General features: G+C 40.0%; 1 protein-coding gene and 1 long non-coding RNA gene across 2 annotated transcripts; one reads left to right on the top strand and one right to left on the bottom strand.

The window, feature by feature from the left end:
* Positions 1-615: 615 nt before the first annotated feature.
* On the bottom strand, positions 616-19,705 carry kcnk10b (potassium channel, subfamily K, member 10b). The gene is given in 8 exon segments (XM_032546561.1): positions 616-2,513; positions 3,667-3,809; positions 3,886-4,078; positions 4,302-4,462; positions 5,955-6,069; positions 13,886-14,077; positions 14,079-14,302; positions 19,145-19,705. Coding segments are annotated over 8 exon segments (1,734 nt in total). The 5' UTR covers positions 19,200-19,705; the 3' UTR covers positions 616-1,862.
* On the top strand, positions 9,320-10,081 carry LOC116708632 (uncharacterized). Its single transcript, XR_004336726.1, has 2 exons — positions 9,320-9,437; positions 9,757-10,081. It is a non-coding gene; the product is annotated as an uncharacterized LOC116708632 (long non-coding RNA).
* Positions 19,706-22,667: the final 2,962 nt, after the last annotated feature.

Genomic DNA, 22,667 nt, shown 5'->3' with positions numbered 1-22,667 from the left:
GGCAAAAACACTATTTTACATGCCATTCAAAGCTGCGCTGCCCCGCTAACTAAATGAAACCTGGAGATATTATATTTTCAGTTACATGTGCCACAGAAAAATGAAGAATAACTCAAAACCTCTGGTGCTTTTCTTTCTCCTCCCTTTGTGTTGGCTATTCTATACTCACACTTGTTGCCGTAGCAACTGACAACAATCCCCCTGTATCAGGATTGTTGTCATCAAAAAATGCATTTCCCACACAAAATTATGACATTTTTGTAAATAACACTTATGTAAAAGAGGAATTAATTAAAAATGATTGAAATTTGAATTGCGTCATTTGTTTTTATTAATGAAAAAATATACAAACTATATTTTTCAGCTAAATTAATTTAAATCGAGATGCATGTGATGAGGATATAAACCTTATCTAATGGAATCGCTGGTTGATGAGGAGGAATCCTAAATGTATCTCATCGTATCTTGTGAATCCAGATGTGAATCCAGATGTGAATCCAGATGTGAATCCAGATGTGTAGAGATCAGAGATTTCCATCCCTAAAAACAACCCGCGTCCTCCAGCGCCCTGTGAATAAAACCCAAACATTTTGTTTAAATTAGAAGGATATAGCAGACCAATAAAAAATAATTTTTATTCAGAAATGTAGGCTCACTGACTGAGCTTTCCAGCCTATATAAAACATATACAACTGTAAGTTTACTGGGGATTTGGGTGAAAAAGCAGTTTAAGGATACAAAAATGCATTTTTATTAAAAATAAAACACTTATCACTATCTTTTGTTCATGTTACAGTTTAATGGAAAATACACAAAACCGAGGTGTATGGTTGATAGAAAAACAAGGAAACACAGATGCAAACATGCTAGTGAGTATAAAAATCAACAGCATCACATTCATGAACAGAATCAAGGTAGACATGTCAAATCCTGATAGAAATAAAAGGCAGATTGAAAAAAGTGTAAAAAATTTGTGTACAATAAAGGCTGCTGACAATCTTGCCGGAGTTGTTTGGATGTTTGTGTTAATTCACAATTAGACGTTACAAAAACACATTAGTTTTACTGTGGATGAGCAGAAACCAGGAGTGAAAGCCAAACATTTTATTTTTTCACAAAAAAGGAAACATTATAACAGCTGTAACTCTTAAGGTTATTCCAGCTAGCTGCTATGGTTGTGTTTTAATAACCATGCACTGTGTATAGTTTTTCTTCATTTTTTTCATCACAGATCTTAATATTTAGTTGTTTCTTTTACTGTCAGGCTACATATGCAAAGCCACATACAATGTAGGGATAATTGTACATGTCCTCTAGGTAGCTACTAGCATTGTTTATTGATCCAGCAAAACCGAAACCTTCCAAACTGCAGTCATTAAGGTTGAAGTCCCTCCTCAGCAGGCCGGCGGCCCATAAACAGCCACCACGGTATGAGATGACAAAATGATCGATAATGTCTCTGGAGATGAATGACAGGAATCCAGCTCTCTGGCTGTCGCTCCCACAGTGTGAGAGAAAAACAAGATTCAGGGTGAACAGATGGCTGTCTCGTGAGCGCCTCCAGGGCTGAAAGTGTGACAGCTCAGTTCACATCACAGGTAGCCCATTTTACAGCAACATATGTAATGAGGTAATCGAACAACAGGCTCTTCTGGATGTTTGTTTTGATTCATTTTTGGCAGCAGGTTCTCTTCCCATTGCTATGGCACGATGACTGAATTTGATGGGAACGGTTCCAGTCGAAGCATAGGAAACAGAAAAGGCACGTTTCTTGACATCTCAAAGGACTGTGAACTCTCCCTGTGACTCAGTCCGACTTTCTTTCTGTCTCTTTCTAGAGTCTATGTCTGCAGCTGAAGTGTTCATGCATTTGAGATCTGATCGCTCTCTCTGTCCTTGGCCTGTGTCGGTGTGAAGACGTTGAGCTTGCTGCGCTCCGCTGCGTACTGCGACAGGTTTGTCAGGCTGATGTTTTCCTCTTTCTTTTCTCGGCTCTCTTCGTCTGGCTCCTCATCCTCGCCCGTTCTCTCCTCCCCTTGCATGGGCGTGTTGATGGCCATGCTGGTACGCCGGGAGTCTTCGGTGATGTTCCTGCACAGGTCGCGGTTCTTGTTGCGCCGGGCCAGCTTGGTAAGTGAGCCGAAGCGCAGGTTGAAGAGGTTCTCCTCTGAGGAAGACGCAGTCTGCGGCGTCTGCTCGCTGCCCTGCTGGTCGTACGTCTCGCTGGCGCCCTTCAGCCTCAGGTTGTTCAGTTTTCCGTTGATGCTCTCTTGGGAAGAAGTCTTGAAGCGGCCGCCGTCCAGGCTGGCGAACATCGCCCGTTTCTCTGGAGAGAGAATGTCGAGCGAGTGAGCGCGCTGCTCCAGGCCCAGCTGGCGGCGCTCCATGCTGCGGATGGTGGCGGCCCGCTGGAGCTTGTCGTGGATCTCCACGCTCAGGCGCCGTCGCGTTTCACGGAACTCCGCTCTGACGTTTGCCTTCCACTCAGCAGCGTGAGCCTTGATCTCCCCGACCTGAAACAGAAAAACCAAAACGATCAGAACAGCAGGTATATTACACACATACGGATTCATCTGAACAAATCACAATATCATCAATAAATGTGTTTATTTCAAAACAATACATATAGTAGAAGGGGAGCCGTTTGTAAAGTTACGCAGTAAAAAATACAAACAATATTTTGTTTGGTTTGGCCTGTAAGAAAAAAAATGGGAGTTCATTTCACCATATTATTAATAATTTTATAAATCTCAGCATTCAAACCTAAATATTTAAGTCACAAGCTCAATATTTAGCTTGTAATCTAAAAATTTAATGCGCAAATTAAATATATAATTGGGAAGCTAAGTATTTACTTACCAGTTAGATACTAAAGTCTGAGCTAAGTATTCAGTTTGGAAAATAAATATTTATTTTATTTTACAACAAATTATTTAGTTAGAAACTAATTAGTTAACAAACTAAATATTCAATTTATTAACTAAAAAAATTGTTGGGAACTACATATTTCGCTCGTAACTAAATATTTAATTTGAGATTACTGTAGTAAATATTACATGAACTAAATATTTAGTTTATGAATCAGACATTTATAATTGTATGAATGAAGCAGGGAAAACATGACTGAGAAATTAACTCCCATTTTTTTGTCTATCACAGGATAAATAAAATATTGCTGTTAATTTCTTACACTGTGACTCTACAAATGGCATCCCATGGGTTAGTCTGCTTTAATCCATTTGTTATTAATTATTAATGCAGTATGTTTGCCTAGAAAGTCCAGTTTGTTTAATGGAGGTGTGAATACACAATCGATCCAAAATGACAAACTCTGGTTCGTCTCCAAACCTCCGTCTGGGTTCGGTTGAAGTGAACTCTGATGTGGTTTGTATGTACAGTATATGTGAACGCCAAGCGGACCGGAGAGTTGTAAACGATTGGATCTGGTTTTACCCAATCAGTAACGCTACTCTGTGACCTATGACATCAACATCATTGTTCAAAACTCCTTCTGTTCTTTGATTCTCCTGTTTGAAGTTCATCCTGAGAAATTGACCTCAATGGGAGAAATCCCAGATGGAGCATTGAAGGGAGATGAGAATTGAGCTGGATTGCGTAGGAAAGCGACGCCAGGCTTGTTGAAGATGCAGAAATATGGACGCTCACCTCTTCTTTGGTCTTTTTAGAAAGAACTCTCAGCCAGTCTCCGATCATGCTGAGAACAGCAGCAAAGTACGCCAACCCCACCAGGATCCAGAACCACACCAGAGGCTTGTACCAGTTCATGTAGTCGATGGTGCGATTCCCACCTGCAGTAGGAGCAAAAGCGATTTTAGAGGGCCTGAATCCTGCAGCTTCAGTAAAAGGCTGCAGCTGTGGGACGACCTGCCACGTAGTCGCCGATGCCCACGGTGGTGAGGGTGATCACAACGAAGTAGATGGCCTCCAGCGTGGTCCAGCCCTCGATGTGTTTGAAGATGACAGCAGGGATGGTGACGAAGACGATGCAGCCGGCGAGGATGAACAAGAGGGCGGATGTCACTCTTATCTTCGTCTGGCTGATCTGTCTGTGTTTTTGCTGAGCCAAGCAAGAAAGAGATTAGAAACTAGGAAAACGTGGATTATTAAAAGGTTCAAATATGACAGATTCACACTGGATATCATTTAAAAAAGAGAAAGTGATACATAAAGAAAGCAGTTTTCAGACACTGGGCATCATTACATAGGATGTTTTTCCTCTCATATAGAACTGAGAGCTAAAAAAAGCATACTGATCAAAACAAAGACAACACGCTCCTCACCCTGAATATCTTTTCAACTCGCAAGATGCTTTTCACAAACATGGTGCCCAGCTGGTCTCCGATCCCCGCCAACAGGAAGCCAAAGAGAGGGATGCCAAAGATGGCATAAAGGATGCAGAAGATCTTCCCGCCTTCCGTGCTGGGAGCGATGTTCCCATAACCTGTAGAGATCAGCAGAACGTCTCAGAACCCGCTCAGACCCAAAACAAGACGCAGGGAAGGCTGGCGCGTAAGACGAGGAGGAAGACTCAATCAAGCTTCTCTTATGTAACTCAATCAATTGATGGCCTTATGCAATACCTCTTAGTGCATGGAAAAGCTCCAACAGGCTGTAATTAGGTTTAAAGGAAACTGCATTAATAATGACTTTACTGTAACATACAGAGGTACAGTAAAAATCAGTGCTGGAGGAGGCAGCTTGATTTCTTCATCTTTAACCCACAGAAACCCGGTTATCACATTTAGGAAAAATTATAAGAACTTTTGAAGCTTTAGAAAAACTCACATTTTTTACGTTAAGATGATATATTTTGGTGTATTTTAATAATTTTTAGGTTTTGTGAAGCTAAAGGAAAATGATACAAGTAAGAAAGTGAAAAGTGTTTGTTAGTATGAGTTAGTACTCTGGGGAACATTTTCACTCTACCAGCTGTAAACATCTAAACACTAAAAGTTTTTGCTGTTTTTCTTTGTAAAATATCTCAGAGCAGTAAAACCTGACCTGCTTTAAACTGCACCGTTCTGGATCTTTATGATGCTGATTGTTCACTAATGGGTTTTTAAAAAAAATAAATATCTTTTTATCTATCACATAATATCCCATTAAAATATGTAAGTAGTAACAACAGATCAACGTTCATAGTGTGTATGAATGAGTTTTGTGAAGCTCTGTACATTGAGAGAGAAACCCTCCTGTCTGATGTGGCTCATGTTGGTGTTTTAAATGGTCTGAATCGTCTCCATGTTTTGTGTAAAAGCAGCAGAAGTTGTTTCAGGAAGGCGGCTCGTCGTGAGAAAACAACATGTTTATGTCAGCAGTTTCTCTAAGCAATTATGAGAATGCTGAGTTTCACAGGCTGTTAGCTCCTGCAGCCAGGAGGACTTCAGGGAGCGAACGTCGTCGTTCAAATCACCCGGGAATAATAATGAGACTCAGGTCAGCTGAGACTTTACTGCATCTATTCAACCACAGCAAATAAAACTGGAAAGGACAGAAAAACATTTACTGTAAAAATAGGAACAATGAAATTTATTTTCATCAACTTGTGGTGTATGACCTTTACTGATAGACTAGCTCCTTTTAGCACAACAATATTGTTTTCCAGCATCCAATTGGATCGTTTCGAAGCAGAAATGGAGCCTCAGTGGCCGAGAGAAGCAGCTTTATTATCCATCGCTGCTGCCAGCAGACTGAGTGTCAGATTTACAGGCGTACCAGAAACACAGCACAAAATTTCCAGCTCAGGATTTATGTATTTTAATAAAACTCTGATAACTGCATTAACATTTTTACATGCTAAAATTTATGCAATTAATTAATAGAAATGAACAAGTTAAAGTTCATACATTAAAAATGTTCTGCAAAGTAATTATTACATTCTATGTGAGGTTTAATATTAAACTTGTTGAGCAGAGCACCTTTCTGGCTCCTACCTATGGTGGTGATGACCGTTCCAGCAAAGAAGAAGGCGCTGCCCATGTCCCAGTAGCTGGAGTTATACGTTTCTCCAATGGGCCTCACTCCTGCGCTCACAGCGTCTATAGCATGCTGCAGGAAACAGGGAGCAGTGAGACTGATCAAAACTCAAGATTTATATATAAATAAACTGATTAAAACACAGGAAGAGAAAAACATGAGCAGCTCAGCAGTCACAAAGAGAAGAAACAGTTCAGAGCGCCGGGCTCCCACTCAGGATGGGGACCTGCTGCTGGGAAAAAACAGTCTGTTTCTCTGCCCAGATATTCACACATGACCCTCAGCATGGATCCTGTCACACCTTTGACCTTTTTATAACCTCTGTTTCCCCACAGGACAGCACAGAGTTTTCTAATTTAACGATTCACCAGTTTGGAGCAACCAGACAGAGATCTTCAGGCTGTCACTACTAAATCTCTCCAGATGTTTCTGGAGTCGTCGCTCCTCTCCTCTCTGCTCGGCTCAGTCTGGGTCTGCACACCAAAACTTTCTGTCTGCTGGGTTCAGTTCCCAGAGTTCAAACTGCCCTCGTATTTCAGAGAAGTCCAGATGAAATGGACCGACCCACAGCACCATAGATCCTCCACCATACTTATCTATGAGTTAACTTTTCAAACTGACCCTCTTGGTTATTTTTCTAGATTTGATTTTGTCTTTTTCCTGAATTTACATATTTGACCACTAGTTGGCAGTAGAGCTAGTGTAGGATTGAAATGCATCACCTCTGTTGTAGTTTGTTATATTATTCCATAACGTGTTAATGCAACAAGTCTGGACAAACCACACACACCATCACATTATGCACTTCATATAAAAAGACTTCTAGACAAAACAAAGTCTAAAAATGTTTTAAAAATGAAAATACTTTGAAAATAAATAAAACTTTATATGAAGATGATAAAACCAATTTATCTTAAAAAGCTGAAAAACAACATCTGGTGGAGCCTTGTAGGGTTAAAATAGTAACATTAGGATTTTTAATATGAATTTTGTTTGTTGTAAAACAATTATTTCTGAAAATGGATTTTGTTCCCCCAGCCCTTAATAAATGTACTTAAATCAAATGTTTGATTTGTTTTTTTCATTTTGGTTGAGAATTTTATTTTTTATTAATTTGGTAGGAATGGTTTACAACAATTAACACTATTGTAAAAACACCAGAATTATCCCTTTTTTCATCTGTTGGACAAACGGAAAAATAGTCTCACTAAACAAACAAAAGGTTCTAAAAAATCTAGAATTTATTTCAAGGCTTTTAGCATCATGTTGCAGATAAATGGGAACGATAAATGCAGTCAGTAGGAATCTATACCACAGTAGATGAGCTACAAGGATCAGTCTTAAATGACATATTGGACTGGAATCCAGTGTCAGTCCAATATGACACCTGGGTTCATGTTGGACTGACAGCTCAGCTAAAATATGAGTAAAGTCAGGAGGAATCTTCCAGAGGTTCAGGTGATGACCTGAAGCAGCCTGAGGTTTCAGGTTAGCACACCTGGTCATGTGACCTCTGTCAGCTGCTCATTCAGCTCATAGTTAGTCCATTTAGTCCCTAAAAGAATCGCAGAAAGAAGTTTTCTTGATTTTGTACTCAAATAATTTAAAGTTATGTTAGTTGTGACACTAATCAACAGACTGTAAAATCTGAGAGAGTTTCTTTGCTTCAGAAAGAAACAATATTTATGGAGCCTTGCTGTTCACACAGGATCTTGTTCTGTGTTCCAGTTTAACCGAAGCTGTTCAGAAGTCTTTTCTGTTTGGTTCATGTGTGAAAACCATTTACAGCATCATTTCTCAATGATCTCCCTCTGGGCTCCGTTATGCACCCAGGAACATCAACCTATTATCTTTTGTTCTTTATAATCTCTGTCTTCATGGGCATTTGATGAGAAAAGCATTTATTTTATAATTTTCATATACATGTGCTCGGTAATATTCTGCCTCTGGGGGCAAATAAACTGTGAAACCGTTTCCTCTCAGCACTGCTGGAGCGTCATGCTTTTACCTGTGGCTTCTTCATTCAGGGCAACCCCCAATCTGTTCACTCAAGCTTTCTGAAAGCTGTCAGCCGTTATAATAAAATATGCATGTACTCTTCTGACACACATTTTAAAGCAGTAATATCATAACACAACCTGCAAACACGCTGCTGCACTTGCTTACTCACCATCTTACATCTGATTGCCTCAGCTGCATTAACCCAACTCATAACATCCACTCAAAATCTAAAAATAATCACTTTCAAAATGCTTGAGGTTGTAATAAACATTAATCATTTATGAGGAAAAATATCCTATTAAATAAGCCAAAGATTTCCTAATTTTAGAGTCGAGGGGCAGAAATACATAGCTGCTCGATGTGCCTGAATATTTTATAAGGACTTCTATTTTTGCCCCATAACTTTCACAACCACACTAAAAAAGATCTGTCTGAATGCAAGTATCAGGTTGTCCAAATAACTGCTAATTTATTCAAATCAATAGTGAAAACAAATATTTGTTATGTTAAGACATTAATTTGCATCTAAAATCAATATAAACAGAGTCATTTCCATCTTGGCACAGTTCCACACAACGCTGCAGACACACAGATGCTCAGCCAGTCTAGTTTTTACACGTCTAAAATGATGCTGTCAGTTCCACTGATCACAGCGGCCAGGCACAAGGCTACATGCTGCCACCGCTACACACTCAAAGCTCCATCTCAAGCTAAGCTAAGCTAAGCTAAGCAGACACATTCCTCTCTGGATGCTTGAAACTAAATATGAAACTCAGCTTCACCTCCTTTCTAATCAATTCAGCTAATAATTATTTGATCACTTGTAGTCACTTCACTGAAATGTCTTTCCTGAACATCAGATAATTCCAGAAGCTTCACTCCACTCTGTGAACGCCACAGCCTCTATCCCTAAATGAAGCTCTAATCAGAACAAAACAACAGACATGATCTAGACTCAAGTCTTCATGTTCTTTAAAATAACCAACAGTAACTTTTAAACTGCGGTACTCTGACACTCTGTATCCGCCTACAAACCTCAGTTTGGGTTCAGTTGAAGTTCGGTTTGAATTTATATGTGAAAGCCTAAGCGGACCAGAGGCTGCTCCAAAAGCAGGAAGTGGACTACAGCGCAGAGCATTCTGGGTAAATACAACCAAAACAAATGTGTTAGCCTAGCGCTAGCAACAGAAATGGCTCCTGGTCTTTAGCCAAAGACTAAAGAGTAAAATCTGACGCCTCCATCTTGTTTCCATCTGGTGAAGAAGGAAGTTGCTCTCAGAGTCTTCAGAGGTTTTTGTGTGGTTTCCTTCAGTGGTTCTTGGTGCAGCGCCCCCACAGGCCAGGAGGGGAACAGGTTGGTTTGGGTCAGAACCACAGCAGCTGGAGGTGGAGCAGATGATGGAGTTCTGGTTCTGGAATCGGGTCCACTGGGCAATCAGGTGAGAAACCTCTGATGTTGTTTTGTCCTCAAGGTAGGATTGTTATTGTTTGGAGGCAGACAAACTAGAATAGTCAAAGGCAAATCATCTTTGAGGTTGACACCCTGTCATTTATGAAATAATAAAAACTATGTAAAGCGTTTGAGAATCCTTGCAGGTGAGAATTGGTGGATATAAAAGCAACACAAGGTTTCATTTTGTACCAGAGGAAGTCAAGTGTTCAGGTTATTTTTATCTGATGTGAAACTTTGTGAATTTGGTAATTAGCCAAACTGTTTGTTTATCCGTAATGTTCTGGTCTGCTTTGGTTTCTCTACAGGTGCAGAAACGCTGCCACCACCAGCTGGCTCTTGGCTGATGTGTTTCTCATCCTGCGCTGCAGGATCATTAGAGAGCAGACAGTCGCTGCAGATTTCCATCCTCTCAGCAGGTGATGGCAGCGATCCGGGCAGCAGCTTCCTCACGCTCTGCTCCCCTGCTGCATTCTGACACGCTGCCAACAACTCTGCTCTGCAACACTTTTAACATCAGTAACACCTGAACACTGACCCAAACCGTCTCGAAACCTTTGATGCTACAACCAAGAACTGAGTTCAACAACAGTAACAGGTGGATTTTCTATTAAAAAACAATTTCTGAACTAATACTTTCAGGCTAAATCTCTCCTCTGCAGGATTCTGTGCAGCTAATCCTTAGAAATAAAAACAAACCCAACCTGTTACACTTTTCTCTTATGTTACATAATTTATGACAAGCTAGATTGTTTCTGGTGTATTTTTACTTGCAGTAACACGGCGAATGCAGAAGTTTATTTGCAAATTAGTGAGTCATCAATACATGAAGCCTAACTGCTGCCAGAGACATAATGCCACAGTGAGTCATCAAACTAGCGCCCCCAAAGCCAATTAGGGCTGCAGTGTTTGTGGCACTCAGTGGGTGAGCGGGCATCTCTGGTACCAGAGCAGACGTGACGAGGTCAACAGACGCGCTTGGCCGCATTAAGTCAGCACACGCTGTGCGGCGAGCCTTAACGAGAGCTGCCGTCCTGATAGATCGGCCCACACAGGATTCCCAAGGTTGCCATTTTCCTGTCAACTTCTTCACCAGAACAGTTTGACAACAGCGTCGCCGCTGCCAGCTCTCCGGCTGAGCGACTGGAGCACCAACAGATAACTAATAACCAAAGCTGTGAGAGGAGCAGGCAGACTTTCTGATGATGGACGTGTGAAGCAGCAGGTCCTGCAGGCCTTTTCTTCAAACAGCAGACACATAAAACTGAGTCATTCTGTTACTTTAAGAGCTGATCGAGCTCTGACGTTTATCAGGAATACATTTATTATTCAGAAAGACTAATATTCACTTTCTTCCACTTTCCATCAGTGAACATGTCATTATTACATCTGTGCAGTAAAGCTGCTGCCAGTCAAGCTTAACAAAGCTCAAACTGCAGAGAACTTTGAACTGAACAATGATGCATTTTACTGACAAACTTCAAATGAATGCAGCTTTAATGATTCTCTGTTTGTGATTTTCAGTGTTTACAGGAGGAAACTCTGCATGTTGGATGCATTATTTTCCCTCCAGCTGAGCAGAGTGACGGCTGTGTGCAGGCAGGAGATACACTGAGGACATGCAAAATCAAGATTTTATTCAAGAGAAATGTAAACCTTAGATACACACCCTGGTTGTTAACAGATCTTTTCCTACTCAGTTCACTTCTTTGTGTTCAGTTCAGTTTTTATTCTTGTTTTCTGATCTTTGTGCAGTTAAATGAATGAATCTCCGATCGGCGTTATCTTCTCCTCTTAGTTTGCAGTTTGAAAGTAATTAATTATTTTCCTTCTATTTTCCAAATCTTTATAAAACACACTGAAGTTGGTGGTTTCACTGTGACTAAGTTTAAAAAGTTGAAGAGTTGTGCATTCTTTTGAGACACTTTGTAAAGTTTGAAAACTGAAACTATTTGACATGTGGGGAAATAGAAAGTGTTATGAAAAAGATCCATGTTGTAACAATAACACATTAAAATTTAAAGCTTTTGCTGTTCATCAGAAAGAAACCGAGTCATTAAATAAAAATTCAAATATCTAAATTCATTGAACACATTCAGATAATCTTCCTGCAGATTTGTTCTGTCAGTAGAATCTGAGGTAGAGATTGAGCTGATTTGTCCAGAAGACGCTGCTGGCTGTGATTCGCTCCAGGAGGTTTGTGTCTGCAGATCTGCTCAATGAATAATTGATTCCTCTGGACCCCAGGTTCGCCGCGCTAAAGGTTTTCATTTCCACACGTCTTCTTAGGAAGTACTCTCATTGATTTTTTTCAAAAACTCATGATGGAGCATCAGTGGCTGAAAGGCTGAGTACAACAAAAGGAACGTGGTGCAGAAAAAAACGGATCCCAAAGAAAGTTTGGATGAGCTGCAGAGGGAGAGAGGCTCTGTGGAGCAGAGTGGGCGATCAAATGGAGTTATTCTGGTGGAAAGACGAGCGCCACCGACCCGTTTGGGTTAGTTCAAGGACTGGGCTGCAGTCCTCTGACTGAGAACTGACTGGGTTGTTACATAAGGTTGTTGCTGCTGGATTTTCTTTTTGTTCCTGGACTTTTTGCAGCATATTGTACCGATTTCTGCAGACTGGCTGATCTTCAGTCCTGAACCTGTAAACTTTCTGCTCACTCTACTCCAGCACATCTCAAATCATTTCCCCATTCCCCTTTCCACTTGTGCGTGTCATGGTGATGCAGTGACCCTCAGTCTGGACGATAATTCAGTTTAATGCCAGAGAGCAGAATAAATCACAGCTGTGCTTCATATCACTGCTGCTGACCGTGTAAAAAACAGTTAAATTGACGGTTAATTTGGATTCTGACTGAACTCAGTCTGTTTCCTGGAGCTATGAACTGACAAGGGAAATTTCCCAAGTCGTGCTGATAAATTGCTGATTCAGTTTGTCGCTGATTGAGTTTCTACTTGAAGTCAGAAATATCCCAGCAACTTTTTCTATTTCCATGAACTCTGCGTGGAATCATTCTGTCTCTTTTCTCTGGAATCAATTTAATTAATTCTAACTTTGAATTGGATATAAACACATCTGACTTCCTAACTGTGAGTCTGACTAATACAGACATGAGAACATGTTGAAGGAAACAACAGGTACACACACACACACACACACACACACACACACACACCCACAAACACACACACACACACACACACCTCTGCTCAGGTTTCACAGCAAAAACGAGGCGGAGTGTCAAAGTCAGGTAAGGCGAGGCTTTTCTGAAGTCGACAAGAACATCCTCAGATATCACACTCAAGTTCAGAAAGTGGCAAAAAATGTAGAATTTCTCATTTAAATTTTGGAATTAAGAACTGAGATTCTCCACACAGTGTTTAAATAAACCTGAAGTTAGACTCTTACAGCAGGTGTTTAAATGTTTATTATAAGCAAACAGAAAACAGCAGACATCACCTCTTCTCCTGACCTGTCCAACATTTTCCTTTTCTTTATGACAATTGTCAGAAGCTTCTGTAAAATGAACTGACATTTCAGATCAGATTTCTCCTGTGACATTCTCAGCCTCCAAAACAACGTCTGACAAATTTACAGCGAATCTCAACATTGATCTTCCACATGTGAGATAAACTCCAGGCTGATTTTAGCTGTGCTACGTAGAAATACAATATTAGACTGTAGTTAAAACCAGACTAATGGATTCATAGTCAAACATTTTGTTTTTATTCTCAAGTTAAATGAAAAGCAAATTAGGAGAGTTTTATCATCTTGATCTCTGGTGTTTTTGTGGCTGTTGGTCGTGTATTTCCATCTGTTCTTGTTTTGTAGTTTTTATTTCCTTTCTGTATTTTGTCGTTTGTCTCTATAGTTTTCCCTCCATCCCTGTTCTGCATGTCGTTCATTAGGCTTTTATGCTGCAACACTTTCTGCCTTCACCTGTTCTGTCACAACTTGATATGATGAAGACAAACATTTTGTCTTAGTTTACAGTAAACAGTGGCGTTCCTCAAGGTTCTGTCCTCAGTCCCCTTTTGTTCATCTGTTTCCTCTTGGTAATTTCTGCTACAGAGTTGATATAAATTTGGTAACAGTGAAGTTTACACCCAACTCTGCTTTATTTTAGGGCCTCAATCTTCTCTCTGACTTCCCTCTTTTACCGCTCAAATGAAACTGAATGCTGGTTTACCTGAAGATTCCTCAGATTAAACTGATAAAACACAGATTATGTTCATTGGTACAAAGTCAACAGTTTCTATTGCCTGCTGTTCCATGACTTTCCCTTCCCTTAGGTTAAAGGTCAAGGCATTATCCTTCACTGAGTAAATTACTCTGTCCTTCAAGAACTTGACTTGCTCTCCAACTCCTGAAGCGTTTTGAAAGCCCTTGGAGTTGGAGACTAGATGCAACATGGATAAGATCCAAACCCACCTTGATGATGTCGTCCAGCTCGGTGGGAGTCACACAGGGGTTCCTCTCCAGAAAGGAGGCCTTCTCCAGGGTGATGCTGGTCTTCTGGTTGCTCTCAAAGGGCTGCTCCAGGGCCTTGAAGGCCAGAGCTCCAGCCACCAGGTAGAGGACCACCACCACGAACACCGCCATGACCGTCTTCCACTTCATCACAGGACTGCAGCGCCGCGATGGAGCCGTCGGTGCTGGCGTCCAGGCTGGCCACCATGCTGGCGGAGCGTGAGGAGATGGAGAGGCGCGGCAGGGCGCAGTGGCCGTTGGCCCGCGGGTCGTAGCCCATCGGGTTCTGCATGGTGGCCACGCTGGCATGGACCAGGCTGGACTTCACCATGCCTGGCTGCATCTTTTTGGGCGGCACCAAGTGGGTCTGGACCGCCACTAGGAAACAAAACCAGAAGAAGTGTTAGGTTTTATTTGGACAGACGGAACATTTCCACGGCCTGGAGGGAAAAGTACGAGAAATCTGGTGACTTTTTCTTTCCTGTAAAGTGAATGCAAAGGCATTTTGATCGGCCGATACGATCCCAGAGCCCAGAGACATCTGTCTCTGTCTGTGGTCAACAGCTTGTTGACATGTAGAATTAAAAATGTAAACTAATGACATGGGTTTAATTAAACCATTTGTAATGGTTTTCAGTTCATATTTAATAACTAGAGATACATTGCTGCATACAGACATAAGAGCATTACAGCCATTAAAAAACCTATTATCCCCACTCACAAGGTCTAAAAAGCTTTTCTCTGCTCACTCTGGGCAAACAGACGGCTTCTTGCAGAGGAATGCTTCTCAGAAAAAATAAGTATTATCCACTACGCTCACTCTCCTTCACCTCCAAATGTGAAAATCTGGAGACGTTTCAGATTAACTTCAACTTCTGCTTCAATCATGCTGGAAAGTATTAACAATGTTCTGATCTAAAAAAAACATGGAAACAGAACTAAACCGAGCAAAACAATCATTTACAAACAGTTATGGCTTATTGATACGGGCAATACGGCTCACACCCAGGGCGCCACTGTGTCAGGGGATCACAATTAGAAAGCAAACAAAAAACAAAGTTGTCCTTTGCACCTCAAGCAATTTTTGTTTGTTGTTATTTTTCCATCTACAGAGAATAGATCCTCCATCCTATCCTTTGTTTGGTTTTCACAGAATGACGAAAAGTCCAAGAAATGATGGCGAGTAGTTCATGACGATGAAATGGTTTCTGATTGAAGTTTTAACACGTTCATTTTGATTAAATAATTAATAGATTTTAACATGTTTGCATTTTTAATACATATAGTAGTCCCAAGCCAGAACCCTTGGGTCGTGTTTCTGGTCTGTTCATAAATCTGACGCACAAGCGACAAACAACGAACCGCAACGCCGCTTCTCTGGTCCACTGAGGGTTAATTACTCTAATCAATCTGATTGGACGCTGGAAAAGACTTGATATGCTGAAGTTGTGCTAAAAACAGCTAGCAGCTAACGCTAATGTCACCGAGCACAGTCCACATTTCTAGAGAAGCTCCATTAACGATCAGGAAAGATGAACTTTACTCCAATCTGCCAGCTGAAGAACCTGAAAATTAAAAACTGTAAATATCTTTGTTGTTGAGCATTTATCCAATACTTTACCACAAAACGGGATTTGAATTGAAAATATTGTTTTTTTTGGTCAATATATGCTTTTCAATTGAAATGCGATTAATTAATTACAGACCCAGAAATGAATTGGATTTAAAGGACAGCGTTCACACACGCCTCCCGGTTCATTAAGCTGGCAGCAGATCTTCCAAACATATTTCATGAACAAATGTTCCCACTAACATCACTCTGCTGGATTAGGCATTAATACATACATGATGTTGCTGCAGGTCAAACATACAACAAGCCACAGCATGAAGGAACCAAATATAGAATCCTTTAAATGTATTGATTTGAAGCTCTTCGGAGCTCCGGCCTCCACCCAAACGCCCACACCTCTCCGGCTGGAGTGCCTCAGGGCGGCGGCTGTCTGTGACGCTTCTCATCTCCACATGGAGGGTCAGTGAGAAATGGATTTACTGAAGGAGGAACGGTTCTGCTTTAACAGCACTCTATGCCAAACATCCACCAGGAATCAAGAACCTCCAAGAACAGTCTCAATCTCTGACGGAGGAATCTTTTTAGTTATTCACTAAAAGTTAAATTTACTGGCAGAAATATACCAAATGCTGCAACAAGCTGCACAGGAAAGCAGCAGCTGCTGTTCAGATCAACATGTTCCCGTTCCTCAGGGGAAAACACCCTCAGTTCAGTTCATCCTTGGGTTTGTGTGTAAACGCTTTCTGAACACTGGAGTGAACTTTTCTCCTGGTTCTGGGTCTGTTGGTGAGCAGCGCGGTGCCGTCGGCCTTCCTGTGGAAACTGAAACCTCGGCTGAAGCCACCAAGTCTGCAGGTTTCATGCAATCAGTTCGGAGAACCTCAGGAGCCTGGCGGCCACAGATCCTGATTCTACCACCAGGGGGCGTAACTACTGCTTCTTCAATGCTAAACATATGAAATATGTTTAAAACTGAATCTGTTCAGGTAATTGACTTTTTGTCATTTTCTTTGTGTTAGGCAATAATCTATTTTCTTTATCAAGGCTTACAATAAAACATTCCTATCAACACTAAAGATATTTCAAGTGTTTTTCTTTCAAGGATTATTCGTGAAATGAGTGACTGGAAAATAGGATTTAGTGATGAATTTGGAAATAATTCTTGTAAGATTAGTTTTATTTAGACATTTAAACTCTTGATGGGTAATGTGTTCATTGCAAACAGCTGAGCTGTTCTAAATGTTCCCAATAAAGTGATTTTGCAGAGAGATGAAAAACTTCAGGGCCAAATGTAGCAGTACGTCTCCAGTGGAAGTGGATTATTAACGTTTAATATGGGTGATAACTTTGATAAATGATGAAAAAACAGGAAAAGTTGTTTTATTTACCTTGTTTTTTATGTAATACATTTTAGATGAAGCAGTCTTCCAAGAACATTAACTGTCAGAAAGTGAAGGTGAAGAGCTGCGGATCACCAGGAAACCACAGGAAGCCATGTTTCATGACATTTAGAAAAATAAAATCTAAACTAAGAACTCAAACTACGACTTGCAGTCCAAACCAAACTGCAGCGAACATAACACCGTCTGGCTTCCTGGAGATGAAGGTGGCATTACGGTAAAATCATTTTGCAGCTGCTGAAACAGTTTCACATTGATTTCTGTAAATTAGATAAACAGGGAGGGAAAGAGTTTGATGCCATTAGACGCCTTCACCCCTCTGCCCTCACGCTGCGCTTCTCTGACCAGAAGGAAAATACACAGATGATGATCCATAAGGGAAGAGGTGGAGGAGTGATGGTGGAGCTGATCCCAGCAGATGTTCTGATGGAACCTGCAGAACCTCTGGGCTGCAGCGGGTTCACAGCCGGTTAAAGTAAAACTGCAGCAGGTTCTGCTTTTCCTGTTTTACTCTTTAAACAGTTTTAATAAATGATTTGAAGAGTCGGTTCTCTGATGGTTCTGATGGTTCTGTGTTGGTTCTCAAATGGTTCTGATGGTTCTGTGTTGGTTCTCTGATGGTTCTGATGGTTCTCTGATGGTTCTGATGGTTCTGTGTTGGTTCTCTGATGGTTCTGATGGTTCTGTGTTGGTTCTCTGATGGTTCTGTTGGTTCTCTGATTCCTGATGGCAGTCAGCTGCCTCCAGATATTCACTCATAAAATCTGCCATCAAGCTGCAATTCAATGTCTCCATCTTCAGGTAAAAGCAGTTTTTCAAAATAAAAGTCATTCAGTCCATTATTAAAATGCACAAACAAGGAATCTGATTAAAACAGTTATATAAATATAAAAAGACTATTTACATGTATTTACATTCATATACATCTAATTGTTTATTTTATTTAGAAGAAATAATTTTACTGTCTGGTTTCACGTGATATAAAATTCTCAAAAGGAAAACTGAAGAAATGAAAAAGCTGATTCAGTTTTGAGTCATCAGATGCTTAGTCCAGTTGATGACATCACAAGAGGTGAGAGAGGAAGCTGATGGTTTGTTTTCAGACCTGGTAGTTTTCACACTTCCTGCTTTGAAGAGATTTAAAACTTTATCACTTCAGTCACAAATAAATAAGTGAAAAATTATTTTAGTAATTAATTAAAATTTAGCTGGTATGCACATTTTAAAAACTGGTTTAAATGGTGTAGTTATATTTCTTTTATCTGTTAAATGTGTATAATTTCTACTTTGACATATTGATGAACATTTATATGAATATAATTTGTGCAACTTGTTACAGAGATTTGTAACAGTAAATGAGAGAGGACAGATATTAACATTTCATATACTTATATTTGGACTAATACTGTAGAAATTATGTAAGTTTATCAATTAAATGAATAACAGGAGCAAAAATCAAACCACTTTCCAAATAATTTAAATTTGAAATATTTCTTCGGATCGTTTGGTTCTGCTCGCTCGGTTTCTGGTTTGTGATTATAAATGTAAATAACTTTATGCTTTTTGCTGGGGCCAAAAGAACATGAAGCGTAAGATAAATGATCCTAAACTGGAGTAGAGTGCTTTACGTCTGATTTGACAGTTTGTCACTGAATCCAGTTTATTTACATGATTTTATAAAACTGGTTTGAACTGGATTCATGGTGAATTTCTGTTAAACTGAAAATGAATTGGACCTGTTTGTGTTTTAATGTGCCTTAAGATGTCAGTAGACAATTAACACAATATAAATAAGCTGAACTGAACCAATATGTTAACTGAAATGTAGATATTTTTAATGAATATTATTTATGCATTCTAAAAATGAAATGAAATATCTTTTGGATGAATTTGGAAAGTAGCTCTTCATGCTTTTATTTTGAAAAGCTTCTTGTCTCAGACATTCTGCTGTCCTGACTTTCCCATCAATGCTGCTTTGCACAGCTAAGAACAGGAATGATGGAGATCTGTCTGTCACAAACACCTTTCTGCTGTTTACACCCATTAATGATTCAGACTGTCGGTGGAAATAAAAGACAAATCAGCAACAGGAAACAGAGCAGAACTGTTCAAGCGTGTGAAGAATGTAATGCGGATGTGCTGCAGGTAGCCCACCTCAACGAGCTGCTGCTGAGACGAGGCTTTCACATAAACACATTCTGGAATTGGCAGCAAACTCAGGATTTAAGAGGAAATGATGGATTCACCAACCTTGCTCTGGGTCCCAGTTTACTTGTTTTGTCGGGTTTTCTATTGGAAATTTCATCTTTGATTTGGTTCCTTAGTAACCAGGGAGTGCAGGAAAAATATTCAGGGCGAATCCCAAAATAAAAAAAAGGAAGAAAGAAATCAAATCAAGTCACGACGCATTCCGTGTCCATTGCCTGTTTTGTCAGAGAGCAGCGATGAGCGCATCGACCAGCCGCATTGTCTGCCTCTCCGCTGGAGCTGCTCCCCCTCCTTCTCACCCCCGCGGTGTGTTCAGACAGGCTGCTTCAGATGCCTCCCCCCGTGGTGCCGCACCACTCGCTGGTCCGAACCACATCCCGTGTCGCACTGGAGCAGTGGTCCGGTCCAACTCGAGCTGCCGGAGCGTGTCTATCTACGCGTCTTTACGCACGCCTCACACCAACAGCAGGAACAACGGGGGAGGATGCTCTGCTCTCCGCCCTCCCTCCCAGCAGCCACGACTCCACCTGCCTCCTCCGTCAAGCCGCATCAAGCTCAGCATCACTTTTATTTCCAATCAGCGTTTATTTAAATTTATGCGGTAATATTTTACTCACTCTTTATTTGTCCACAAACCAGGATTATCTTCTCTTCATTTGGCGGCCGGGAGATGAGCACATGGCGCGCAGCGGCACCAAATCATCGGCAGACACACTATTACATCATTCACATGTGGAGGTGGGGGGGGGGTTGAATTATTAATGAAGTGTGATGGATAAGAACCGGTGACCTTCTGTGACCCATCAGACCGGCGGTCTGTCGATACTCCTGATGTTGGATTAAACCAGAGCTGCTGTCAGCCTGGAGGAGCCCCGAGTTTCACTGGGAGGCTTTTATCTAAATTAATGGGTTTCATATGATTTCAGTTCAATGAAAATAAAAATAAAACTGATATGTTGGTTTTATTGTTCATTTCTGCAAACCTTCTGACTCTGTTTGACCTTCTGGGACTCAAAATTTGTCATTTAATCTATTCAGTTAATTTCTAAAGCACCATTTAACAACAAAGCTTGTCTAAAGTAACTTTACAAAAAAACATAAAAATCTAAATTGTAAAGAGCAATGTGTGATCAGCCAGTCCGCTCAGACAAAATGAACTTTTGTCTCTTTTGTTTGTGTCACCAAACATCAAAATGAGTCTCTGGAGTCTGTTTGGGGAAAAAGGCTCCAAGAGGTCAAACTAATAAAGTTAGTTATAAAGCATTAGACAAATTAATCTGCACAAATTATGGAACCAGATCAGAAACAAGTGAACCGAACATGTCCAAAAGTAAAATAAAATAAGACACCAAACTGGAAATACTGTTTTTATTTCATTATTAGAAAATGTTTTTTTTTTTTCCCAAATTGAGACATTGGCTTCCTGTGATTTTACTTCAGACAAATATTAACTTTTTTAACCTTCAGATGATCCCGTGGATCTAACTCTGTTTGCAAACACCTACAGCAGCTTTACATGTTTTAACAAAATTACTGAATGGAAAATAAAAATAAACATTTAGCTTAGACAAATAAGCCACATTTTAACAGAAATAAGAGATTTTTAAAAACACTGAACATAATTTTCATAAACCCTTGCTTCTCTGTCTTGCTTGTCATAATTGTAATTCACCAAATGTTTGTGAGTGACGCAAGGGGTCAAAAGGTCAGTGAGACAAAAGAGGGAACATGGTGGGAGTAAAAGTGTGATGCTGACAGAGAGTTCCCGTCCTGCCCTCTCCGTCACGAGGCCAGCAGGTTCACAATGGAGCACAACATAAATTAAAAAAATGTTACTAATGCAGCAGACAAAGATCAATATCAAAAACAGTTTTCAAATTATGATTTTATTTATTAAAAAGGAAAATACCATCTAAAATAATCTGGTAATAATAAATAACCCCACTGATTTTTCTATGTGTTTCCTTCCAGGTGAGTTTTTAAAGATTTTTACCTTAATAAATGAAACCATTTAAAACTGATTTCTGTATTTTTGTCAGATTCCAAAATCAGTTTCATTTGAATCATTTTAAAGGCAATAAATAAAGCAAAAACAGGTAAATATTTTTTCACAGTGAAGCGCGTCCATTCCAACCTGGAGCTGTAAGTTTGATCAGATTTACTAAATTACTATTATTTTACCTGGTTTCAGTTCAAATGTGGCAATAATACTCCCAAAATTGTTGTCTATTTATGATTTTTCTAAATTAAAAAGATTACTAAAAGTGTGAACTGCAGTTTTATTTACATGTGTAACGTGTCCATTATGTTTTTACACAGGTTTGGATATTTTACACCTGGATCTTTGGTTATGTTGCTCTCTGTCGCCCCCTGCTGTGCACTTGGCGTGATAACGTTCTCACCAACTCAAACGACAGAAAAAGTCTTTGTTTAACAACTGAAGCCCTCTGGCGCCACCTGCTGCTCGAAAAATCACAACTACGCTACAACAACCATTCAATAACACATTATTACTAAAACAGCATCAAATAAACTGTCTACAGTTTGTAAAAACAGGAGGAACTTCACCATAAGGAGGAAATATTCTAATGGGAAATAACAAAAGCAAATTAATATAAGAGCTACTGGAAAAATATGTATAACTTCTACAATTTTTTTTTATCAAACAAAACAAATTAATCAAAATAAGATGTTAAATTATTCTACGGTGGGCTGGAAAACAATGCATGCCGCACTTTTTAGATCATCAATTTAATCTCACAGTTATGACCATTTCTAATAGTTAGAGTGTGAATACTTTTGTAAGGTATTGTTTTTGTCTCCTTTCCAGCATTTTAACAAAAACAATCAGATCTGTAACTAATATGTGTTCATAACTGTGTAGTTTCCTTCTTTTTGCCTTGTCTATTTTCTATAACTGCACAGTCTGCATCTCATTTATTTTATTATTATTGCTTATGTTTAAAGTGTGTTTCCACTCTACTGATACATTAGGATTTCCCCTCTGAGACACAAATCAAGGATTTTATTCTAAACAATACAAAGGATTAATATTTGTTAAAGGATTTTTATTGTAAGCTTCCTAAGTTCACACTGTTTCCTTTTTGCTGGGTCCATTTTAAGTGGCCGTTACTTAGCAGCAGAAGCCATGTTTTTGGGGTGACATCATGTTTTGTCGCTGGTGCTGCATTGGTTTGCCCCCACATGAAGCCCTGCGTCAGATTTTTGCAGCGGGTGTGAACGTAAGAGGGGAGCGTCACGCTGGAAACAAATACCAAAATAAAGATCACGTGTTGGCTCGAGTTTCTCTTTTTTCTTTAATGGCTGGAGAGAAATACCGCCCTCTGCTGGACGACAGAGATATGGCAAAAATACGAGCGCCTCCGGACTAAACCATTCACCAAACCAGAGGGAAATAAAACAGAGTTTCAGTTTATTTGTAGGTAACATTGTGGTTTGGTTTTAGAATATAAGTGAAAACAGTCTAGTTGAGTTAAAGTTGAGGCAAAAATTTAGTGAGGCTTTTTGTCTTGGCGTGTTTTGGCCCCCGCGTCCTGAGTGAAAG

This window comes from Xiphophorus hellerii, chromosome 19, assembly GCF_003331165.1.
Source record: "Xiphophorus hellerii strain 12219 chromosome 19, Xiphophorus_hellerii-4.1, whole genome shotgun sequence".
Classification (NCBI taxonomy): domain Eukaryota; kingdom Metazoa; phylum Chordata; class Actinopteri; order Cyprinodontiformes; family Poeciliidae; genus Xiphophorus; species Xiphophorus hellerii.
The sequence above is the reverse complement of the archived record's forward strand: the minus strand, read 5'-3'. Positions and strand labels throughout refer to the sequence as shown.